Source organism: Bicyclus anynana, chromosome 23 (assembly GCF_947172395.1).
Source record: "Bicyclus anynana chromosome 23, ilBicAnyn1.1, whole genome shotgun sequence".
Taxonomy (NCBI): Eukaryota; Metazoa; Arthropoda; class Insecta; order Lepidoptera; family Nymphalidae; genus Bicyclus; species Bicyclus anynana.
This window is the reverse complement of record NC_069105.1, coordinates 9,761,238-9,784,648: the sequence shown is the minus strand read 5'-3', so window position 1 is coordinate 9,784,648 and position 23,411 is coordinate 9,761,238. Positions and strand designations below refer to the sequence as shown.

Below are 23,411 nucleotides of genomic sequence, written 5' to 3'. Positions count from 1 at the left end.
TCGCAATCTTTGGAATACCTTTTCCAGGTTAACCATGTGCTCCTGGAGACTTGTACTGAAGACAATTATGTCGTCCAAGTATACCAGACAAATAACGTTTTGAAGTCCTCTAAGAACATTATCCATAACGCGTTGGAAAGTAGAGGGGGAATTCTTCAATCCCATTGGCATTCTTAAGAACTCAAATTTTCCATTTTCGACTTGGAAGCCTGATTTTGGGATATCTGAAGGATTCAATTCCACTTGGTAAAATCCAGATGCAAGGTCAAGGGTGGTAAAGTACTGACATTTGCCTAACTTGTCTAGAACGTCTGTAATATTGGGAATGGGGTATTTGTCGTCGATTGTCTTTTCGTTAAGCTTTCGAAAGTCAACGACCAGACGCCATTTCTTTTTTCCGGATGCGTCAACCTTTTTTGGTACAACCCAAATTGGTGAGCTCCAAGCTGACTCAGAAGGTCTTATAATACCCTGTTCTAACATCTTACTAATCTGACTTCGAACTTCATCACGATGTACAAAAGGATATCGATAACTCTTAGTGTGAATAGGAATTTCGTCGGTTGTTCTAATGCTATGTTTAATCTTATTCGTGAATGTTAACGCTTCACCTTCAACATAAAATACGTCTTCATACTTTGAGCAAAGAGTTGTTAAGTTAGCTTTTTCCTCTTCATTCAAATGGTTCATTCGTATTCGCGATATGATATCTTTAGCACGCGGCGATAAGTATTCAGTACGAGCACACTCAACATTGAATACGGTTGCTTGCGTAGCTTGATCTAATGAAAATATAATGTCGTTCTTAGTTGGATTCACGACTTCAACGATACCACGACAGTTCTCAACTGTAGCGAGGCATTCGCTTATTATACAGTTACAGACAATCTGTTCTTCAATTAATACATCACCGTCGGGTGCATTAATTGGTAACCTAACTAATTTAGATCTTTCAGCAGGAATTATATCTTCATAGAGATTTAAATTCCGAGAATTATACATTTGTATTGGATTAACTGCGAACTTAGTAATTAAGCTTAGTTCTTTAAGATCTAATTTAGCTTCCCATTTTGTAAGTAAATCCATACCTATTAAACCGTCAAAATGATCGTGAAATTTATACACGAATAACTTCATAGTGTCATTATCATTAACTTCTGGAAAACATGGTAAAATTATGGAAAAATCATTTTTAGTTGTAGCGTGAACATTTGTAACTTCAAACGGATCGTAATTTAGTGGAACATTATAAAAATAATTTTCAACTGCCTCGGGGCTGATAAAAGACTGATTGGCCCCTGTATCTATAAGAAAATTCAAAGGTGGATCGGAAATTCGTATATAAGGTAATTGTCTATGAGTCTGCAAATTAAGTTCTATTTTAATTTGCTGGGTTTCGAAACTCCCTGAAAATCCTGATCGTTGGACGTCTGCGGTTGTTCGTCAGTAATCTGGGCATTGCAATCGTTGGTCATGTCATGAGGGTCATGAGGGGTGTTGTAGTAATAAGGATATTGGTCATAGTGCTGGTAGTTATAGTAATCTACGTCATTGTTAGAGTCATAGTAATATTCGTCACAGTCGGGATAGTAATTGTAATAGTCATCATAATTCGAACATTCATTCAGATTGACATCTCTAGATTTAAAATAATTAGTAGGTGGTGGATTACCTTGTCTCGCCCAATTCCAGCCGGACGGTGGCAATGGTTTGCTAGCGAAGCGGCTGACACCGCTCATTGGCGTAGAGGTATTGTGCTTTGGCGGCAATTTGAACACTGCGCTACGCTGGTTGTTGCCAGACAGCGGCGCGCTGAACATTTGCTGCGTACGTGTCATAGGTGACCTAAACTGGCTAAATTGTGGGGGTGCATGATAACCCTGTTGCTGCGGTCTAGACGGACCGGGCATGTTAAAGTTCATAGGTTTATTAAAATGTGGTAAGGGGTTATTACTGAACGGAATATTGAAATTACGGATAGGCTGATGATTGTAATTTAATGGTGCTTGCGGTGAAAATTTCCTATCTGGCATATGGCTACTTCTACTTTGCAAATATATCGTATTAGTTTCCTCGTGGACAAACTCGAGAGCTTTTTCGATCGTATCAGGGCGCATGCATCTAATGCGTGAGCCCAGCGGATCCTTTAGACCTCTTAGGTAGGCCTGAAGGGTGAGCTTTTTATACAAATCTCTCTTAGCTTCTATGGTAGTTTGCAATGTGTCGTGTAAAGATACATATGTCATTATCGTACTAAAAAGGTTTTGGCAGGATTCGTAAAATTCCTGAGGTGTTTTAGAACCCTGACTGAGTAGAGATAAATCATTATATAACGCTATTTCATTTCTTTGATCACTAAAGTTATTAATAAGCGCTTTGCGAATACCTGCCCAATCGGTAGGTATCCCGTTCGTATTAATCAGTCGAGCGGCCGGACCCGATATCTTATTAAGAATACCGTTAATTAATCCTAAATTATTTAATTCGAGCCCGCTGCCATACTGCACGACGAGCTGGTCGCATAATTTAATAAATCTAGTTAGAGTATTCGGGTTCCCGTCAAAGTCCGGGACTAAGCGGAGAGCTTTATATATATTCTCTAAGTCGGACATATTATTATCTATTTTACGCCTAGAGTCCTGGTCCTTAAGCCTACTACTAACGCTAGGTTTTGGTTCTTTCCTTGAGTGGAAAATTTTGAATAATAATTTAATCTACTAAAAAAAAAATACTATTACTACTTAGGTGTTTAATAAAGGATGTAGGACACTGGAAAATTCAGCGTACTTACGTGAACATTCTTTCTTGCTGACTCGATTCTGTTTCTGGAATCCTCACTGCGTGGCTACACGTTCGATCTCGGTGAAACTTGAAAGTCTATCGAGGTGAGAAGACGATGCGAAGTTGGCACTATTTCTCACGACTCGACCCGAGATCCTACCGTAACTGCGCCATTTACGTTCGCCGATGCAGGAGTGTCCAGAAGAAAGAGTTCTTGGTTCTTAAAATGAATTTATTAATATAAAAATTACAAACTAATTAAACTAACGACGTCTTCGAGCGTAAGTGAAGAAGTGTGGTAAATTTCCATGTCACTATGCACCCGTGCGATTTGCCGAATCAGCGTTCCAGTTACGTACACGTGTTGAATAAGGCCGCGAGTCCAATGCGGGCGGAGCGACGAGCGAAGCGGCATGTAACATATATGTAAACAAAGCGTGATTTTGTATTTTACGATTAGTGGGTAATTATGACACGTCATAATTAGTGTCAATATGTGTACATTATTATTGATGTGTCAGTTGTTAAAATGATAACGATTGTTGCATTACAGTTTTAAGCATTTTATAGAGGACTAGCTGACGCCGCGCGGTTTCACCCGTGTGGTTCCCGTTCCCGTAGAAATACGGAGATAATATATAGCCTATAGCCTTCCTCGATAAATGGGCAATCTAACACTGAAATAATTTTTCAAATCGGACCACTTCCTGAAATTAGCGCGTTCAATTAAACAAACAAACTCTTCAGCTTTATAATATTAATATAGATTTAGCCATTTCCTATTCGCTCAAGCGCTCTTAACGGACGTTAAAGAAGTGTTCAAATAGAACAAATGCATTTCCATATATATGTTCACACGTCAGCGTTTTTAAAACGCGACGCTTTTCTTCGAGCTGTGTTGCATTTTCAATTTTGGGCGTTGGAAATAGACCCTTATTAACTTCATACTATATTTGAATGCGAATGGGGTCTTACGGAGATGCAACCGCGTGGAATTATATTCTAATGTTTAAAATAAATTGATTTGAATTAGTATACAAATTATCCTCAGTCAAAGAAACAAACGTTTGTTGCAGGCAACATAAGCGCGGTGTTCACGTACAAGTGGAAGGGCGAGGAGATCACGCGGCTGGTGGGCAACGGCACGCGCGTCATGATCGGCATCATCAAGGGGCGCACCTACACGCACATCAACAGCAACATCAACAAGTTCGTATATCAACTTGTACCGCGTTTGATGCAGGCGACATAAGCGCGGTGTTCACGTACAAGTGGAAGGGCGAGGAGATCACGCGGCTGGTGGGCAACGGCACGCGCGTCATCATCGGCATCATCAAGGGGCGCACCTACACGCACATCAACAGCAACATCAACAAGTTCGTATATCAACTTGTACCGCGTTTGATGCAGGCGACATAAGCGCGGTGTTCACGTACAAGTGGAAGGGCGAGGAGATCACGCGGCTGGTGGGCAACGGCACGCGCGTCATGATCGGCATCATCAAGGGGCGCACCTACACGCACATCAACAGCAACATCAACAAGTTCGTATATCAACTTGTACCGCGTTTGATGCAGGCGACATAAGCGCGGTGTTCACGTACAAGTGGAAGGGCGAGGAGATCACGCGGCTGGTGGGCAACGGCACGCGCGTCATGATCGGCATCATCAAGGGGCGCACCTACACGCACATCAACAGCAACATCAACAAGTTCGTATATCAACTTGTACCGCGTTAGATGCAGGCGACATAAGCGCGGTGTTCACGTACAAGTGGAAGGGCGAGGAGATCACGCGGCTGATGGGCAACGGCACGCGCGTCATGATCGGCATCATCAAGGGGCGCACCTACACGCACATCAACAGCAACATCAACAAGTTCGTATATCAACTTGTACCGCGTTTGATGCAGGCGACATAAGCGCGGTGTTCACGTACAAGTGGAAGGGCGAGGAGATCACGCGGCTGGTGGGCAACGGCACGCGCGTCATGATCGGCATCATCAAGGGGCGCACCTACACGCACATCAACAGCAACATCAACAAGTTCGTATATCAACTTGTACCGTGTATGATGCAGGCGACATAAGCGCGGTGTTCACGTACAAGTGGAAGGCCGAGGAGGCGGCTGGTGGGCAACGGCACGCGCGTCATGATCGGCATCATCAAGGGGCGTTTGGCGCGACATGAAATTATTTAGATTACTTGCCACAGATGGGATGCCCACATATGCGCATAAAACTGTGAAACATGTTATTGAAATATAAAGCAAATATTAACAATATTAAATATTATTAAAATAACAGTGACACAAATCTTTTTCATATTAAAAGTTCAACTATGTTTAAATGCGTTTAAATTTTTAGTTTTTCTACGTAATTAAATACGTAAATAAATAGCGTATTCGTTGTACGCTTAAAAATGCATTTTTACGCACTATTTTCATCATTTGTCAATATGCGATCAACTTATGTTAACTCAGTATCGATTTGGCTCATAAGTTAATTAATTATTGTTTTAAGGAAAACCTCTAAAAACCGTGACACTTATCTTTGGAAAAACTTGTAACGAATATTTATGTCAATATCAAATTGATTACGAGAGTACTTTTTTAAATTTTTGTTTAGTAAATTATGTTTTTATTGGACTAAAATAAATGGAAGTTTAACTAACTAACCCATTTATTTATTAATTAATATCTATTTATATATATACTGTAATTATGTGAATAGTATGAATGTATATTAATATATTTTATTTTTATTTTGCCTACGCTCTCAGTTCGGCCGAGACGGGTACTTTTTACCCGTACGTACAATAAATTAAACCGTAGACGCTAGAAAGTTTTTATTTTAGATACAAACAATATTTGTATCAGATTTTCAAAATTCGCTTTTCAAACTTTTTAGAGGTATTCTAGAATTTAAACTATAGTGAGTGTTATTCATATTAATTTATTAAGAAACACGGCTAAAACTCACGTGAGTTTCGACGTTGGAGTATGCACGGAGTTTTTAGAGATATTATGCTATATCATATATGAGCCCGTTCAATTCATGTTTCATCTTCACATCTTCCCGCTTCCATCTTAGATTGCATCATCACTTACCATAGGTTGAGATTGTTATAGTCAAGGGCTAAGGAAGAATAAAAAAGTAGGCAATCATCAATCACCCGTTCAAGTCAAGTGAGCTATATCATTTCAAAATACGTTTTCATTCTTTTGCTTCTTCCTCAATCACTTTACATTATAGTAGTAATCGTATGTGTTTTACAAGTAAAACAGGAGAACACTCCTAGCACAGTCTTTCCCGAGTGGGGAGGGGAATGCTTTGCGAAAAACTTTTTAAAAAATTAAAAAAAAAATATATTATTTGATTTGAAATGACCATGAATTTTGATTTATACCATCGTTTTTAATTTGTTTGTTGGGAAACAGTACACATCCAATATGGCTTAAGTATAGGATCCTGTGAAGTAAAGCAAGTCCGACACGAGAGATGGCGCTAATAACCGCTACTATTTTTTAAGTTTCTCTGTCACGTAATATTTTATTTTTAAAGAAGCTTTACAGTCGTGTGGTCTAAAGCACGCGCGTTTTTTTTACTTATTAATTTATATTATGTTGTTTGTGGTGGTTCTAGGACTTCGGTGCTGTTCGTGTCGATATCGTTTATAGTGCTGATGGTGATATCGCTGGCGTGGCTGGTGTTCTACTACATACAGCGGTTCAGATACATCCACGCTAAGGACCGGCTCTCGGTAATTGTTTCATTCTTTGACTCTATCCCTTAGTTAGGTTTTTTAAAGGTTTTATTATAACTTAGCAAGTTCGCTGATGACAATCCCATGATATGCGGGCGACGGTGGGAACGGACTGCGCGGATGTGAAGTCGAGCGCGCGGGGAGCAGAGAGCATGAACCGTTAAGCATGTCATCATCATCATTGTTAGCCGATGGACGTCCACTGCTGGACATAGGCATCATGTTTAAATTTCCAAACATCACCGTCTCGGGCCGCCAGCATTTTTTTCTTTACAAGTTAGCCCTTGACTATAATCTCACGTGATGGTAAGTGATGATGCAATCTAAGATGGAAGCGGGCTAACTTGTTAGAAGGAGGATGAAAATCTACACCCCTTTCGGTTTCTACACGACATTTTTTAAATACCTTCTGATCATAAAAATACTCTAAACTTAAAATCTAATTTTAATAATAAAATATAATTCTAAATATTATTCAGCAAACTAATTTTTAATTCAATGTTTTAAATTGTATTAAGTAAGATTTTGTGGCTTAATTTAATTTTTTTTATTATTTCAGAAACGATTATGCTGTGCTGCAAAGAAGGCTCTGTCTAAAATACCCGTGAAGAATTTGAAATCTGATGACAGGGTGAGTTAAAATGCCCGTTCAGAGTTACTAATTAACTTTTTCAAATAATAAAACTAAAAAAAAAAACGATTTTTATTTTAATCGACTTCCAAAAAGGAAGAAGTGTGAATCTCCAGATAAAATAAAATTAAATAACGATTTAGCGTTCCGGTACGATGCCGTGTAGAAACCGAAAGGGGTGTGGATTTTCATCCTCCTCCTAACAAGTTAGCCCGCTTCCGTCTTAGACTGCATCATCACTTACCATCAGGTGAGATTGTAGTCAAGGGCTAATTTGTAAAGAATATAAAAAAAAAACATTAGTATGCGGATGCTTAAAATGTTGATTAGATAAGTTTATCAAATCTGTTTTGTTTAGAAAAACTTGATTGCGGATGCCTTTTTCTCTTTGACAACAAAGAACAAGACGTATTGTTACGTATAGATTGACTTTGTTTACTTAATTTATGTAAACAAAGTCTAGTCTACAATCAGTGAACGATAAACAGGTGAATTAATGTCCATCAGGCTTTTCTTCTTTCTCAGAAGAATTAGTTAATTGTATTTTTTACGTAGCCCTGACTGTCTGTTCTGTCAAATATTGGTTTGTTTGGAAAAATAATACCTTTGTTTTTACTGTTTTCCTTGCACTCTTTAGTTTCTTTCTATTTTATAGAAAATAAGATGGTTTTTGTGTCACGAATAATTAAATGAAAGTAGGTAGCAAATAAAAATAATTAAGTAAATTAAAAAATCAAAAAATCCGAGTCCGAAAAATATGATAAAATAATGGGAATTTTGGATTTAAAGAATAACTGAACCTCGATAGATCTTTAAAGTCGTGGTACAGGCGTAGTTTATGCAGTTTTGTTTAATTGATGTTATTAATGTTATGTGACCGACAATCGTGACACAGACACTTCGGCAGTCGAGTAAATATTGGTATAACAAAAACCAGGTTCACGGCCGAGTTTCGGATACTCCTTAGCGTCACCTGTCGGACATATCGTCGGGTCATGGCCGACTGTCGGTCACTTCCCTGTCCAGTATCATGCAATGTTTGAAACACAGATACTTCGGCAGTCGGAAAAATATTGATATATCAAAAGCTCGGTTCACGGACTGTCAGACATTCGGTCGGGTCACGGCCGACAGTTGATCTCTTCCCTGTTCAGTGTCCATTTATATAATTTTAATTTTATTAATTAAATATTTGTGTACCTATTAATGGTGAAACATTTTTACCTAATACATAAGAACATCTATAACCAAAGGAGATGGTCCATTTCAGATCCACTCTTGTACCCCGTATCATTAAAATTTAAAAAATAAAAGGATTTTATTAAAATTTATTAAAGTGAATAAATGTAACTAAATAAAAAGAAATAAATAAAATAAAAACTCAAGTTTTTGAGATAACTCAATATGGCGCTCCTAAAGCAAATATGACATGACAATTGACAGCAAACGTCAAATCGATTACTGCATTGAAAACGTCATTTATACGCTATTATTACCCTTATTAATGTTGCATTTCCTGGGAGATAATTAATATTATTTCAAAAGAATTAAAGTAAATTCGTAGATTTGTATAACTAATGAAAAATAGTTAAAAAAATATCTTCTTTTATTTCCGCTAGGGAACAATGATTGATCCTGGGCTCCATACAATTTTGGACCATCTCCTTTAATGTTTCTTGCAAATAAATGATTCTGATTATGATTGCTCGATCGAATAGGCATTTTGGCAGTCGGGTAATTGATATAACAAAAACCCGGTTCACGGCCGACAGCCGACAGTCGGACACTCCGTCGGGTCACGGCCGACTGTCGGTCCAGTGTCACACAACGTGTTTGTTCCAGGAAGTACAAGGCGACGGCGAATGTTGCGCGATCTGCATCGAGCCATACAAGGTGTCCGAGACTCTGCGCTCGCTTCCTTGTCGGTGAGTCATACGTTGTACCTTATTGATTGTTGTTTTTTTGTATTGCTGTTGTATTGAATTAATATTTTGAGGTCAAATTCACTACGTACAATGCCCTGCATAATGTTGCATTTTATTAACCGACTTCAATAAACGGTGGTTATATGTTTTTTTTATAATATTTGTTACCTCTTAACTTCGTCATTTATTAACCAATTTTGAAAATTATTTTTTTGTTTGGCAGAGTATACTTCCAGATAGGTCCTATTTTCGATTTGAAAATCGGTTTAGTAATTTTGTGTTAAAATCAAGATAACTGAAATACGACTTTGAAGTCGGTTCCATTTTTATGATAAAAGCATTATGTAATTTCGTGTCATATCGGTAACTTCAATTATGAATTTAATAACTATCGTCCATACGATTACAAATGCGAAAGTCCGTCCGTCCGTAAAAGTTAAAAAAAAATTGTTTTTTAGTTTGGCTCCTATAAGTGGACTCGTCAACACCTTGAAGTTATGGCCGAGCATCCTGTTCATTTTGTGGTTTTACTCGTGACTATTATACCTTACTTCTCTCGGTTTATAGCTACTCTAATTTCCACATTACGAGGCTAGATTAATAACTATGTTATGATCACATTTCAGCCACGACTTCCACAAGAACTGCATCGACCCCTGGTTGTTGGAGCACAGGACATGCCCCATGTGCAAGATGGACATCCTCAAGTATTATGGCTTTGTGGTGAGTACAATACACATATAACACTATATAATTAAAGGTTTCGTGTGGCTCTAGTAGTCAGACTGGGTACTCCACTGTGCTTAGGGCACAAATGTTCACGAAAAGATTCAAGTAAATTTGGAATCCACGATCTTTTATACCAAAGGAGTGGCTATTTCGGCATGGCTTTCTTTGGCTGCTTATCAGCCGATAGACGTCCACTGTTGGACATAGGCCTCTTGCATGGACCTCCAAGCACAAAGGTCTCGAGCCGCCAGAATCCAGCGGCTCCCTGCAACCCGCTTGATGTCCTCGGTCCAACTAGTGGGGGCTCGACCAACACTGCGCTTTTCGGTGCGGGGTCGCCATTCCAGCACCTTGGGACCTCAACGTCCATCGGCTCTGCGAATTATGTGGCCTGCCCATTGCCACTTCAGCTTCGCGACTTGCTGAGCTACGTCAGTGACTTTGGTTCGTCTGCGGATCTCCTCATTCCTGATTCGATCACGCAGAGAAATTCCAATGGCTCTCTTAATGATATAATAAAAAGGGTTCTTGCCATCATAAATATTCCTGCGCTAATCGAGCCGTCAGGAATCAGTCGGGATGATGGCAAGAGATCTGATGGATTGACGTTGGCTCCCTGGAAACTCTGGCGATGTCATTTAGCATTGAGCCTTCTTATGAGGTCAAGTCAGATCCGCATGTTATAAACAAAAGGCTATTTGTCACTTTTTTTTAATTGTCTTAAATTGTTCATCATTCATTCATTGGCGTTTTAGCTTATATTGTCAAAAACATATTTAAAAACTAAAATTTTAATGTAATCACATCTCAAAAAAATATGATATTTTTTTTTCAATCTAGTAGAACGATAATGAACAATTTAAGACCATTTAAAAAAAGTGTCAACTAGCCTATTAGCAACAGCTGAACAATTAAACAATTTCGTCCACAGTTCACGGGCAGTCAGGAGAGCATCCTACAGCTAGAGGTGGAGGAGGCGCGCACGTCGCTCAGCCCGGCCCGGAACAGACACCCACTCACGCTGGTAACCATACATACATAACAATCATTCAAATATTAAGTGTACTTACTTCTTTTTTTTAATGAAATATACTTTATTGTACACCAAAAATAATTAAATAAGCAAAAAATTGACTTAGAAAACCAATATGTACAGTTGTCGGCTTTATGGCTAATGAGCGATCTCTTCCAGAGACAACCAAGAAAAAAAATCCATTATGAATTCGCCGTTTGTGCATTTCAGTCGTCAATTTTTATCAAATAATTGGTTTTTAGGGCGAAAGAAGTTAAATATCATCATTTGGTTCTATGGTTCTATGTCATGTCAAGTCAAGTCAATGCTACCTTACCAAAAATTTTTATAGATTTCTGCGACCTCCATCTCATTTGTGCACCTTTACAGAACCATATTAAATAAAAGAAAAACCATTCTACTTTATACATTAAAACTCTTAAAATGCAGCAAATCAATGAAAATAAAACGATAGTTAATTAATTTCTACAATTTTCAAAACGAAAAACTCCCCACTGCCTATTTTGCACGTTAACGTTCACCTTAGACTGCATCGTCAGTTGCTACCAATGAGTCTAGACGTTAAAAGTTGAATGTTTTTCGAAAGGAATCCTCGACCAATCAGAACGCTTGCACAAAAAAGCGCGCACTGTGATTGGTTGGAGTTTTGATACAGTCCTGTGAGAAAATAGAATTGATCACTTAAAACATTTACAAGCTTACTCGCCATTTTTATTATTTTTATTTTCCCGCCAAAACTCCCCACTGCCTCTTACAGGTTAACGTGATTCACCTTAGACTGCATCGTCAGTTGGCAGCAGGTGAGACTGTAGTCATGCAAATAACTGTAGTAAAAAAAAGTCTAAATTAATTTATTTTAATTAGACTTAGTATACCAGCACTTTTGAAACGCCAATACTATTAGATAATTGTGATAATTAGTCATATATTTAAAATTTATGGTTCAAGGGTTCCAAACTGCCTTATCAAGTTAATATGATGTTACGTTAAAAGTTGGATGTTTCTGTCGTCCAATCAAAAGGCTTGCACAAAAAAGCGCGCACTGTCATTGGTTGATTATAATATATATTTTATTTAGGTAAAATATGATTACATAATATATTTCTCATCAAAATATCAAAACAGTCTGTCTGAACAGTACTAGCGGACTGTTTCGATTTTTTTTTATGAGAAGTTTGCAAATTTACGTAAATAATATATTATACATATATTATTTACGTAAATTTGCAAGTTTATGCAATTTTGAAAAAAAACATTGAAGAATTTTAACTTATTTTTATTGTTACGCATATAACTCTATATGGTCTATGGTCGTGTTGCAGTTAACCAGCGACAACTCGTACGAGGAGGCGGGCAGCGAGCGCAGCAGTCGCGCGGCGTCGCCCGACCACCTCGTGCCCGCGCGCACCGACCCGCCACCCGACAGGTACGGGCCAGTACGATGACGACATACCTACGTTACGATACGCAGTACACATTAACGGCACGGCTCAGACACGACACCGCCTCCGTATCATATCGCCATCTAACCACCGCCAAAATCCATACTTTAAAGCACACTTAAAGGATACATAATCCTTTAAGTATGCTTTAAAGTATGGATTTTGACATGACAAAACAAAACTGAATGTATCGAGTCGATACATAGCGGATACGTGCCCGAGGCGTTATGGTCAGTTTTAAGCCTTAAATGTGTAATAAGACAGAGCACACACCTATTCACCTACCTACCAAGAATTCACCTGCGATACAAAGTACATGCGTATTGTATTTAGGGTTCAGTACCTTAAAAGATAAAAACGAAAACCTTCTAAGACACTGTATTATTTGTCTGTTAAGTCCTTTTGTTCTGTGTGATTTTTAATAAATACACACTTACACAGTATAAATGTATTTTCTGTCTAGTTTGAAGACTAAATGCTTTCATTTTCTTTAATAGTCTTTATTTTTTTTAATTTGATAAGTAAGTGATGATGCAACCGAAGATGGAAGCGGGCTAACTTGCTACGAAGCGGACGAAAATCCATACCAATTTCGGCTTCTACACGGCATCGTACCGAAACGATAATAGCTTGGCGGTCTTAGCCGGTAGGGTGTGGTAACTAGCCACGGCCGACGCCTCCCACTAGAAACAAAAGTTTAAAGTACATATTTAGAAAAGCTGATGTTAAGTAAACACGCGACTGTTTTTCACTGTTACTTTTCTAAATTTTTTTTAAATTTCCTCTCCACAGATCATGCGGCGCGTCACCGACACATAGCACCCACAGCACTCACAGCACCCACAGCCAGAGGGCCGAGTGCTCCCGGGAGGACGCCGCCTCCGTGGCCTCCCACGACTGAGCCCCCCGCCGCCCCTCACAGCGCGACCCCGCGCCCATGTGCAGTGTATCCCCGAAGTGATGTGTTCATTAACGAAAATCACCACGAAAATACTCACAGAAAAAAATACAAAAAAAAGACTTTTCAGTCGGTTATGTTTTATGTGCTAAAGGATTTTCAATGGCGACAAAATTAAGTAAAACTTTTAGTTAACCCGCCAACCCGCTTTGAAGAAACGTGGTGGTAAGCTTGATATCTTCTCTCCTGTTAGGAGAAAGGCCCTTTAGTGGGTCATTGTATACGTTTCTATCATATGTTGACGCGATATAACAAAATAATCGCTTTTGACGCTCGCTAGCGCAGCGTTAGCAAAACTCATGAACTTAATTCGTAAATAATTTACGCCATTGTAGATGTTGTTAAATTGACGGAACTTAAAATAGTTGACAACATTGACAAAATATTTAATTAATGTCAACTACATTGACAAACATTTTACGGTTGTCAACTATATTGACAAAACGTTTTACAGTTGTCAACTACATTGACAAAACATTTAATAGCTGTTAACTACATTGACAAAACATTTCATAACTGTTAAATATATTGACAAAACATTTAATAACTGTCAACTACATTGACAAAACATTTTACAGTTGTCAACTACATTGACAAAACATTTAATAGCTGTCAACTACATTTACAAAACATTTAATAACTGTCAACTACATTGACAAAACATTTAATAGCTGTCAACTACATTGACAAAACATTTAATAGCTGTCAACTACATTGACAAAACATTTAATAACCGTCAACTAGATTGACAAAACATTTAATACCTGTCAACTATATTTACAAAACATTTAATAGCTGTCAACTATATAGACAAAACATTTAATAGCTGTCAACTACATTGACAAAACATTTAATAGCTGTCAACTACATTGACAAAACATTTAATAGCTGTCAACAATGAAATGATGTGTATATTTAAGAATAAAAATGTTTGTCCATTGAAAAAATCCTTAGTACATAGAATATAAGTATATCCAGTGATATGTGTAGTGAAACAGTGGATGACAAGTGATATTTTTTTATTAATGAAAAACTATTTAGTTACTGAGTACGTAGTGTAGGTAGGCAAAACCGCGGCTCCGCCTAGTCAACGACGGTTTGCGTTCGCGAAATAATGGACGCATGTTATGATGATAAATTAAATCGCTTGCAGTGGAAAAGTGACCTAACATAATACTTTATGTACTTTTAGAACTTAAGTCTTGTTAACTCCGCGCAACAAAACAAGTCCCATAGACGCGGCGCTAATGTCTTAAATGGCGCTTATTGTCATTTAGTAATGTCTTATTGTTATTTGTGTAAGGCACTGTCAATTTTAGTTCAGGTTTTAGCCGGTACTTCTTTCGCGGCACGGAGTCTACCTTTACTTTTGCGCGTACAATAGCTCATTTTACAGCAATTTCAAAAAAGGAGATTTCTTAATTCGATAACATATATTTTTAAAACTGAAACCGCTCCTACCATAGTAAATTTTGGTAGGCAGGTACAGAACGTATTTTTTAAAATATTTTCTACAGTATATGAATTCGATTCCCCGGTCGCTAGAACCTTAGCTTAGTGCCTTTTGCTAGAGATTCTTGATTTGACCTCTAATGGTATTTTCGAAGGGTTGCCGTGAAGGTTATGAGTATATATCTGTAGATTGTCGAGGCTCGACGTGTAATCGAACGAACGTGATAACTAGGGACTATTACACCCAATTTCCGTAAGCTATGAATAGGTGTGCGTAGCATGCAAAAGCGCCTTTAGCAATTTCTAAAAGTGCTGATAGACTCGAGTATTCACCGTTTTTATATTTGTCGAACTAAACAACGAGACGAGCCGAGCAGAGCCAAATATTGCTACGAACGAACATCCTGAGAATTTAAGTGATCGCTCGATTCGATCAAGGAAATCTGCTTGCTAAAATGCGCGCTAGAACGCTCGCTCGTTATCGTATTTTTTCTGTGATGTAACATTCACATGAATACTCATTACAAGTGAATGCTCAAGTCTATCAGCAGGCAATCATGCAATCTAAAAGGCAGCAATCTCTAAAGCCTAGTTCGGACTACTAGGCCGTACAGACTACCTTAGTATTTTAGTCGCATAAGAACAATTTTTGAATTTACCGCCCAAAAATCGTTCGTACTCGACTAAAATACTAAGGTAGTCTGTACGGCCTCTAATTGAGTATTTACTCTATATATAGTTCTCGCCAAATAATTGTCTTTTGAACTTTTGTCTTTTACGAAAGTTTGTGTTGCAACTTCAGAGATGAATATTTGTTTGGCGCAAAACATACATTATTTTATGTGGCAACTCTTATTCACTGTGTTTGTGTAGTCTATGGATTGACAGACCATGGCGTTACCCTGAAAATGAAATCATGTTAATTCATAGGCAGAGTGTGAATTTATGAAGATGCCACATAAAAATAATTATGATATAAATACAGGACATAGTTCTGTATAAAAAATATTTTAAACACCAAAGTTAAGGTCACATTTTAAATCTCTGTAATGTTAGATTAAATAAGATGTCATATAATTCTGTAAATATACATGTATTGTTGGGTTACTTTTGCACTGTTTGCTTTAAAAAACAGACAAGGTACGAAGAAAAATGTATAATATGTAAAATTATAATGGAATCTAATTTGACGCCTCTGGATCACAATACGGATCATTAACTTACTTTATTTTTAAAAGGAATTTTCAACAATATTCTGAGTGACTTCCTAGGTATCAAGATTTTTTTTTAAACTTTACTAACTTATTAAAGTCGTTAATTTATCAAAAAAAAATTTACTTAATTATGGCATTATTTGCAAATAAAACCATAATTAATAAAATTAAACAGAATTTCTTAAATACCACAGTAAATATCACCTGACTTTTGTAATTCTTTTTTTCGCTGTCTAATTCTAAAAGTTACTTAATTTTTGATGCAGTTTTAGTACACAGCAGTATAAATACCGTGTATCTTATGTAAAATGTTTAAATTTATTGCTGTCTTTCTTTTATGGTTTAAGTAAAAGAAAAAGTGACGGCAATTGATTTAAATTCTGTCCAAAAATTGTAAATTGTTATAGAAGAGACTAAAATGATCCTTAAAATATGAAGACAGATATTTTAACGCAGTGTGTTTATATTCTTCACTAAGCACGCTATCGTGAATATAAAATAAAGCAATTAAATATTTATTCTATTAAAATCAAATGTACAGCTCATTACGATACAGTAAATCGAGTTCATTATTTTGCTGAATAAATATTTTTCGAATTTTAGAAGGATCGTTGGTAAATAAAATATAACAAAAAATACTGATTTCTCTAGAGCTTAATATGCTATTTTATTCCCGCTTTGGTACGCTACAATGACTAACTTTTTGGGTAATAGAAGTAAAAAATTATATACAACAAAATTGAATTTTGAAAATCACAGTAGCAACATTTTTACTTAACATAACATACTGAAGCGTCAAATTAGATTCCTATTGTTAAAGTAACTGCGCTCAAATGACATCAAAAGTTTATTAATTTAAGTACTCTTTTGGGCGCAGCTACCAACAAAATGCCATTATGAAAACAATCGAGCCCTCGAAAATGTTGTACTTAAAATTCGTTTGGATGATCTCATAAAATAATAATCCATTATTTTCATTAAAATTTCATTTTTGGATGTTTGGTACATTGGTTGTGGTGGCCCTTTATGAAATAATTATATTTGTGTTAATATCGTCCGTCCATCATTATTAATAGTCGGACTGAACGGTGACCGTTAAAACTATTAAATCTCCATTCATCTTTTTAGGAAATACACTTCAATATTTGGATGAACTGTTTTGGTTAAACTTTGAGATACTGGTGTTAGCTTGAAAAGGAATTGGAATGGTAAAACACTCATTTTCGTATTTCGTATTTCATATCTGCATAAAAACAATTAAGGTTTTTACCTGTTTTTTTATATTTTTTTAATCGATATCTGACGTAACAATCTATGGTTTATGTAAAACCCCGAGATAAAACATTATTCTGCAAAATAAAACTTAAAATATCTGTCATATTTTAAGATTTCAAAACACCGCCATTTTAGCGCGCTATGTGAACGTAGGCTATTTCGTCACAAATATCAAAAGACACCTTTCTATTGGTTTCCTGAACATGGAAAATAACGTCACTTCGATTGGACCAATATCAAACGTTTCACTATTATTGAATTTCCCGTACAATTTTAATAATTGAAATAAACTGAGAAAATAAAAAAAATAATTCAAAGAATTTCTGGCTTTATTTCGAATCACATGCATATTCCAAGTGCGATACGCCGTTTCTTACTTGTCTATGTTCTTCTATATTTCAATTCTATTTACTGTTTTAATGGTCACCGTACACATGTTAGAATATTAAGTCTTTAACCCCTCAAAAAAAAAAATGTTTGTGCTATAATTTTGAGAACATACACCAACAATTTTCCTTTAAGAATAACTTTGTCATTGTAATAGAGATAGTTTTCCCGTTTTTGTTTACTTGTAGATCAAATGCTAAGATTTTTTTTTGTTTATAAAATAACTGTGTTACTTAACTACAAATATATTGCTTTTAAAAAAACAAAAGCAAATTTTGTTAATTTAAGTTTCAAAAATAATTTTTCTTTGCCTTACTAATGTGTTATTTTTTAAATTGGGGTTAATATGCATCGTCACAATTATACATATTGTAGTTTTGCGTTGCTGGGGCTCGCATATCCACAACCGTCTGTGGCTAGCAACATAGCGGGTGTTTTGTTTATTTGGGACATAATGTAGACCATAGACTTCTAAAATACGTAGACGGTATCTCGCTGTCAAACAAATGAAGAACCTAAAGTATCTTGTTAATCATATATCAATTTAATTCACGATGAAACACAACTAAAACTCACGTTTGTATAACTATGACTAAGGGCCTCTTATGGGTTTGAAACTAGTCGGGCATACTCCAACGTTGTGAGTCACGTGAGTTTTAGCCGTGTTTCATATTAAATTAACTGAAGAACCATAATGGCGCTGAGTATCTGTGTGTATGAAGTATTGCCAGATATAGAAAATTATTGGCGGTCTGTCTTCATATGTGCATCTGTGTGCGTATCGGCGTGTATGTATACGAACTGAAATCGTTGGGGTGCGTCAGTATTAGTTCAGGAGACGGTATCTGGGATTTTTATTACATCTATGATGTATTTCTACAAGACAAATTAAGGAAAAAATTGATAATCTCTTTTTTAAATCGCTAAATAAGACTTTCTATTTAGTCGAATGTTCCTCCTCCTTTTTAGAAGTCGGTTAAAAAATCTTTTCTCACTCGACAATTAATTTCAATAAAAGCAGTAAATCTATAATATAACTGTTGAACCTTGAGATATTATCCTTTGTATAATATTGAGAATTTATATTCACAAGAAAAGTCCTTTTGATTTCATATCATTTGATTATGGTTCTGTCGGTGTTTCTTAACCTCAAATTTCCCTTTTCAAGACAAAAAAGCAATTTATTAGCTTTTCAGACTTTTTTAACTTATACATTCTATCCCAAATAAATGAACACCCTGAGAAGTTAAGTTAAATTTTTTTCGTGGCTCTTAAATATGGTAGTTAATAAAATCTAGTCTGAGTTTAACTATGAATTATATCGCTTTTTGGAACCTATGTACCTAAATGTGCCTAGTTTTTTTGGTTCTATTATACTTTAAATACCAAAGTGTTAATTATAAATCTTTACTGAAAAGGTTTGCGGATGACTGTATAAAAGTAAAATAAATAAGTATAAGCTAAGTTGAAGATTTTTTGACAGGCATTTATAATTAAACTTGACAGATGCATTGCGTAGATCTAAATCTTTGCTATTGGTTAAACTTAGTAATTTTAGCCACAGGCAAGAGGGTAGATATAAAATGTGAAAATATCATTTTCTATACGATTATTGCATCAAAAGTTTCATAATACAATGCCTTAAACTTGATTTAAGTAACTCTGGAATAAATTTTCCATTTTGAAATGTGCCAACATATAAATGACCAAGAAATCTGGAAAGATTTCCTATGTAGTCTAACGGTTTTTCATAAACAGATGTAGAAACTGTTGGGAACGAAAATTTGTACAGTGTACGAATATGCATTCTATTCTCGACCAATCACAACACTTGCTTATGCCGCCTTCTGATTGGTCGGATGGATGTATGACGTCATAGTTGTCATACTTTGTTCCTCCATCGCAAGCCTTTTCAGCACCGATTAATTAAAAAAAAAGCGATGTCATTTCTAACATTATTTTTAAGTTTTGTTTCTTTAAGTGAGCATTTAAGTTATTAATTACGGATAATACATAAGGTACTTATTGTTAATAATAATAATGAAAAAAAAAATAGGAATCCATTGGATTTCTTAATGTTAACAAGGAGACTGGTATGTACTTTATATATGCAACAGCAAATATCATGTAAAAATATATTTACATTCCCTTCATAAGAGTTCTAAGATGTACTCCCGAGTGTGTACAAAATGTATTGTGTTGAAAATAAAAAAAACACCTATACAGTATTGAAATTTGACTTTTATTTTAACAAAATTCACTTATTTATAGTTAATATATCTTACAGAAACAGCCCAAAAAGTACTACGCTATTTTAAATAGGGTACACCATTTTTCACAAGTATGTAGTAAAAAAGTACTACAAAAAATAAAAAAAAAGATCATAAAATAGGACCTAGTTCTAGTCGGAGTGATACTAGCCTATACATAGTTTTATACAAACAAAAGTAATAGACGTATAGTCTGGCAAGTTTGTTGATAACACTCCCATGATATGCGGGCGACGGGGGGAAATACTGCGCGGGTGTGAAATCGTATCGGAATCGTAATCGGAAGTGACGTGCATCATCAGGTTTTTCATTCATCGCTACACGCCCCCCTGCCCGCGCGGAATATCGTGAGTGTTAGGAACGAAGTTGCCAAGCTATAGCAACACTTCGGGTTCTAGCCGTAACATACATAGGTATATCTTTAACATAAACGTGGTTGCTTGCTGACATAATGACGTAATACGAAATCCATCATGGCGCAGCCGCGTTTGACGTATTTATAATTTTTTTCAAGTTTTTATAATTATTTTTCTGTTTAAGTTTTAGACTAATATATACTAATATAATAAAGCTGAAGAGTTTGTTTGTTTGTTTGTTTGATTGATTGAACGCGCTTATCTCTGGAACTACTGGTCCGATTTGAAAAATTCTTTCAGTGTTAGATAGCCCATTTATCGAGGAAGGCTATAGGCTATATATTATCCCTGTATTTCTACGGGAACGGGAAGCACGCGGGTGAAACCGCGCGGCGTCAGCTAGTTAACTATATTAATTACAATCCAAGTTCTTGCTCCATCGCATACTTTGGGGTTTTTGGAGTTTACTCCTTGAGAATCGATTTTTTAATTTAAAGCCCTTGGTATGAAAAAAATATAGGCTGTTAAATTCGATGAACGAATGACAGCGTTACGTTTTTGCGCGCACCCTATTCTGCGCACCTTTCAAAGGACGCGCACGCGGCTGCCTGCTGCTCCTCGGTTGCGCACCTTTCACTTTTCAGGCGTAGGTATTGAGACGTAAACAGTGTATACACCTATTTAGACAGTCGATCTGAAAGAGTAAACTCCATTCGTGCGTCGGAGCTGACTCACGCTTTTTTGACAGAAAAAACAAACTAGTAATTTGACTGATACAGCCATTTCCGTGAAAATTGGCTTGATGAAGTCTTCACTGTCATATCAGATGATGGATATCCATTGCAGAACAGTGAAATCTTAGATGTTTGAATTTATGATAGATTTTTAGTTTCGTTACAACAGGCTAGTGCTTGTATGGAAAACGGGTTTCTCCTTTTATATTAGGTGAGTAAACAACATTATCTAGAAATTAATTTTCTTTTCGACATTTTGTTTTTATACAGGGTGCTGGGGAGTATTTTCCATAACTCTGGGGTTATATTTACAGAAAAAGGGTTATGTCTTTACCGAAAATAATTTAAAAATGTTCAAGGAACATGTATGTGTTCTAAAATTAATTCTGGGTAAATAATATTTCTTTTGTAAATAGTTCTTAAAATGTGTCCCTTATAAGTTATACGCATCCTTATAATTATGACGTACCCAAGTTTTACGTATTTTAAAATTCAAGTATAGATAAAGGCGTGGAAAGGATAATCGGAATTATATGAATTACTTTCTATGAAAACATAAAATGTTTTTATTTTTTAGTTAAAAAAAAATTAGTTATGCAGTTCGGCTCCTATAAGTGGACTCGTCAACACCTTGAAGTTATGGAAAATACTCCCGAGCACCCTGTATAAGACATTAAATTAATTTGTCAGCAACTCATGTCCCCTTTGGTTACACAGGAACGGACATAACTTTCCTACACTGTTTTAATTACATTAGTTGTAAATAACAAAGTATATAATATCAATAAACAATTATACACACACCTACAAATGTTGATATTACATAAAAACAAACTATTTAATTATTCTAGTAAATGTAAAGTTTAACTTAATTTTGTATAAATATTAATTAATTTAATACACTTCTGAAACGCGTATTAATTTTAAAGTTCGAGATCGAATATTGAGTTGAATATATAGATTTTATTAACATAAAGGCGACTAAAAGTTACCTCTACGTCAGATTACTAATAAAACCTTCGATCAAATCTTCGAAAATCTACTCAAACAAACACAATTTTATATTATACAGTATACTTAAATAACTGTATTTTCAAAAACTATGATTTTTAACTAATAAAAAAGATAAAAAAAAAATAGTATTTATTATTAAGCGTTTCAGTAGCTTCTTAATTTCTTATTTCATAGAAATACTCTAAGCACAGCTTTCTTGTCTTTATCTCAGAATATTTTGATATTCCTAATTTTGTGGGTCCATGATTGGAGGATACAAACTTTTACTTTTTCTAATTTCTAAATTTAATACCAACCATATACCTACACAATTCATGGCATACTTAAATAATTTTGCATTATATTATATGCAGCATATTTTATGCAATCAATTCTTCAGAGCTTTTTGTATGATTACATACTTTTGTAGTTTTTAGTTACGATCAAAAAGAGTAGAGTATAATCCTACACCGTTAGTCACAAGTCCATGGCTCTACTCGGACTGTTTCCCTCTGCCACACAATAGATCCAGCAATCGCACTGTGAGTTCATGGCATGCTAAGACATCTTTTCTGGGCCTATACTCCAACACAATGTAATCCTCTGAAGTCTCTATAATTTCAATTTTCGTGATGCAAGTTTTCTGAGCTTAGTAAATTCCTCAAGAGCTTAGAATTCCTTAAGCCTACGTTCATTGGTCACAAGTCCCGGACTCTACTCGGAGTTTTCCTCTACGCCGCACAATGGATCCAGCACTCGCACAGTGAATCCATGGCTTATTAAGGCATCTTTTCTGAGCCTATACTCCGACCTCAGACCAATTGTAGAAGGACTAGTATCGCTCCCAAATTCACGAATAAAATTGTCTGTTATTTTCTGAAGAGCGAACGAGCTTAGAATTGGTATATATATATTATACTAAACTAGAAGTTTTTGCCCGTTTTTTACACCATTCAACTACACAAAAAGATATTTTAAGGAACTCTTTGTCCGACAAACACAATTACAATTACTATGAAATATCGATCGATACTATAGAGACAGTTTTTATAATCGCAGTAGATCGTTGATCACATACTTTGACAGAAAAGTAACGTCTAGCGAGACAGGTCCTATACAATAATTGGTCTGAGACTTCGACACAAAGAAATCCTCTGAGATTCTCTATAGTCTCTTTTACTCTTAATTTTCCATGTTATAAGTTTTCTGTGTTCTGTACCTCAAATTCCGGGGTTTTTCAAAGCCATAATCCAGGGTTTACGCTTTTTTTTTAAAACAAAGGACGACTCACAAGGCAGCGCGAGCAATTCGTATTTCTTGTGCGAAAAAGTCGTCGAAATTGAACTCCGATCATTTGTCCCACTGGCCGCAGTCTTTCATCTTCGTTTGGAAGTATTTCTCTAGCGTGTTCGCGCATCTGAAACCAACGCATAACTTAATATTAGCGGTCTAAGAACCGACATTAGAA

At 36.0% G+C, this 23,411-nt stretch overlaps 2 protein-coding genes across 3 annotated transcripts in view; one reads left to right on the top strand and one right to left on the bottom strand.

Moving 5' to 3' along the window:
- LOC112053181 (E3 ubiquitin-protein ligase goliath) overlaps positions 1-19,824 on the top strand; it is a 126,725-nt gene extending 106,901 nt beyond the window's left edge. The window contains exons 5-12 of the mRNA XM_052888644.1: positions 3,858-3,990; positions 6,424-6,541; positions 7,104-7,175; positions 9,018-9,100; positions 9,727-9,823; positions 10,761-10,853; positions 12,185-12,288; positions 13,097-19,824. Of these exons, the coding sequence (XP_052744604.1) occupies positions 3,858-3,990; positions 6,424-6,541; positions 7,104-7,175; positions 9,018-9,100; positions 9,727-9,823; positions 10,761-10,853; positions 12,185-12,288; positions 13,097-13,205 (809 nt within the window). The 3' untranslated portion in view covers positions 13,206-19,824. The remainder of the gene's footprint in view (positions 1-3,857; positions 3,991-6,423; positions 6,542-7,103; positions 7,176-9,017; positions 9,101-9,726; positions 9,824-10,760; positions 10,854-12,184; positions 12,289-13,096) is intronic.
- LOC112053184 (histone acetyltransferase KAT2A) overlaps positions 19,814-23,411 on the bottom strand; it is a 24,805-nt gene continuing 21,207 nt past the window's right edge. For both annotated transcript variants that reach the window (XM_052888626.1, XM_052888627.1), the window contains one exon: positions 19,814-23,360. In XM_052888626.1, coding sequence (XP_052744586.1) covers positions 23,294-23,360 — 67 coding nt within the window. In that variant the 3' untranslated portion in view covers positions 19,814-23,293. The remainder of the gene's footprint in view (positions 23,361-23,411) is intronic.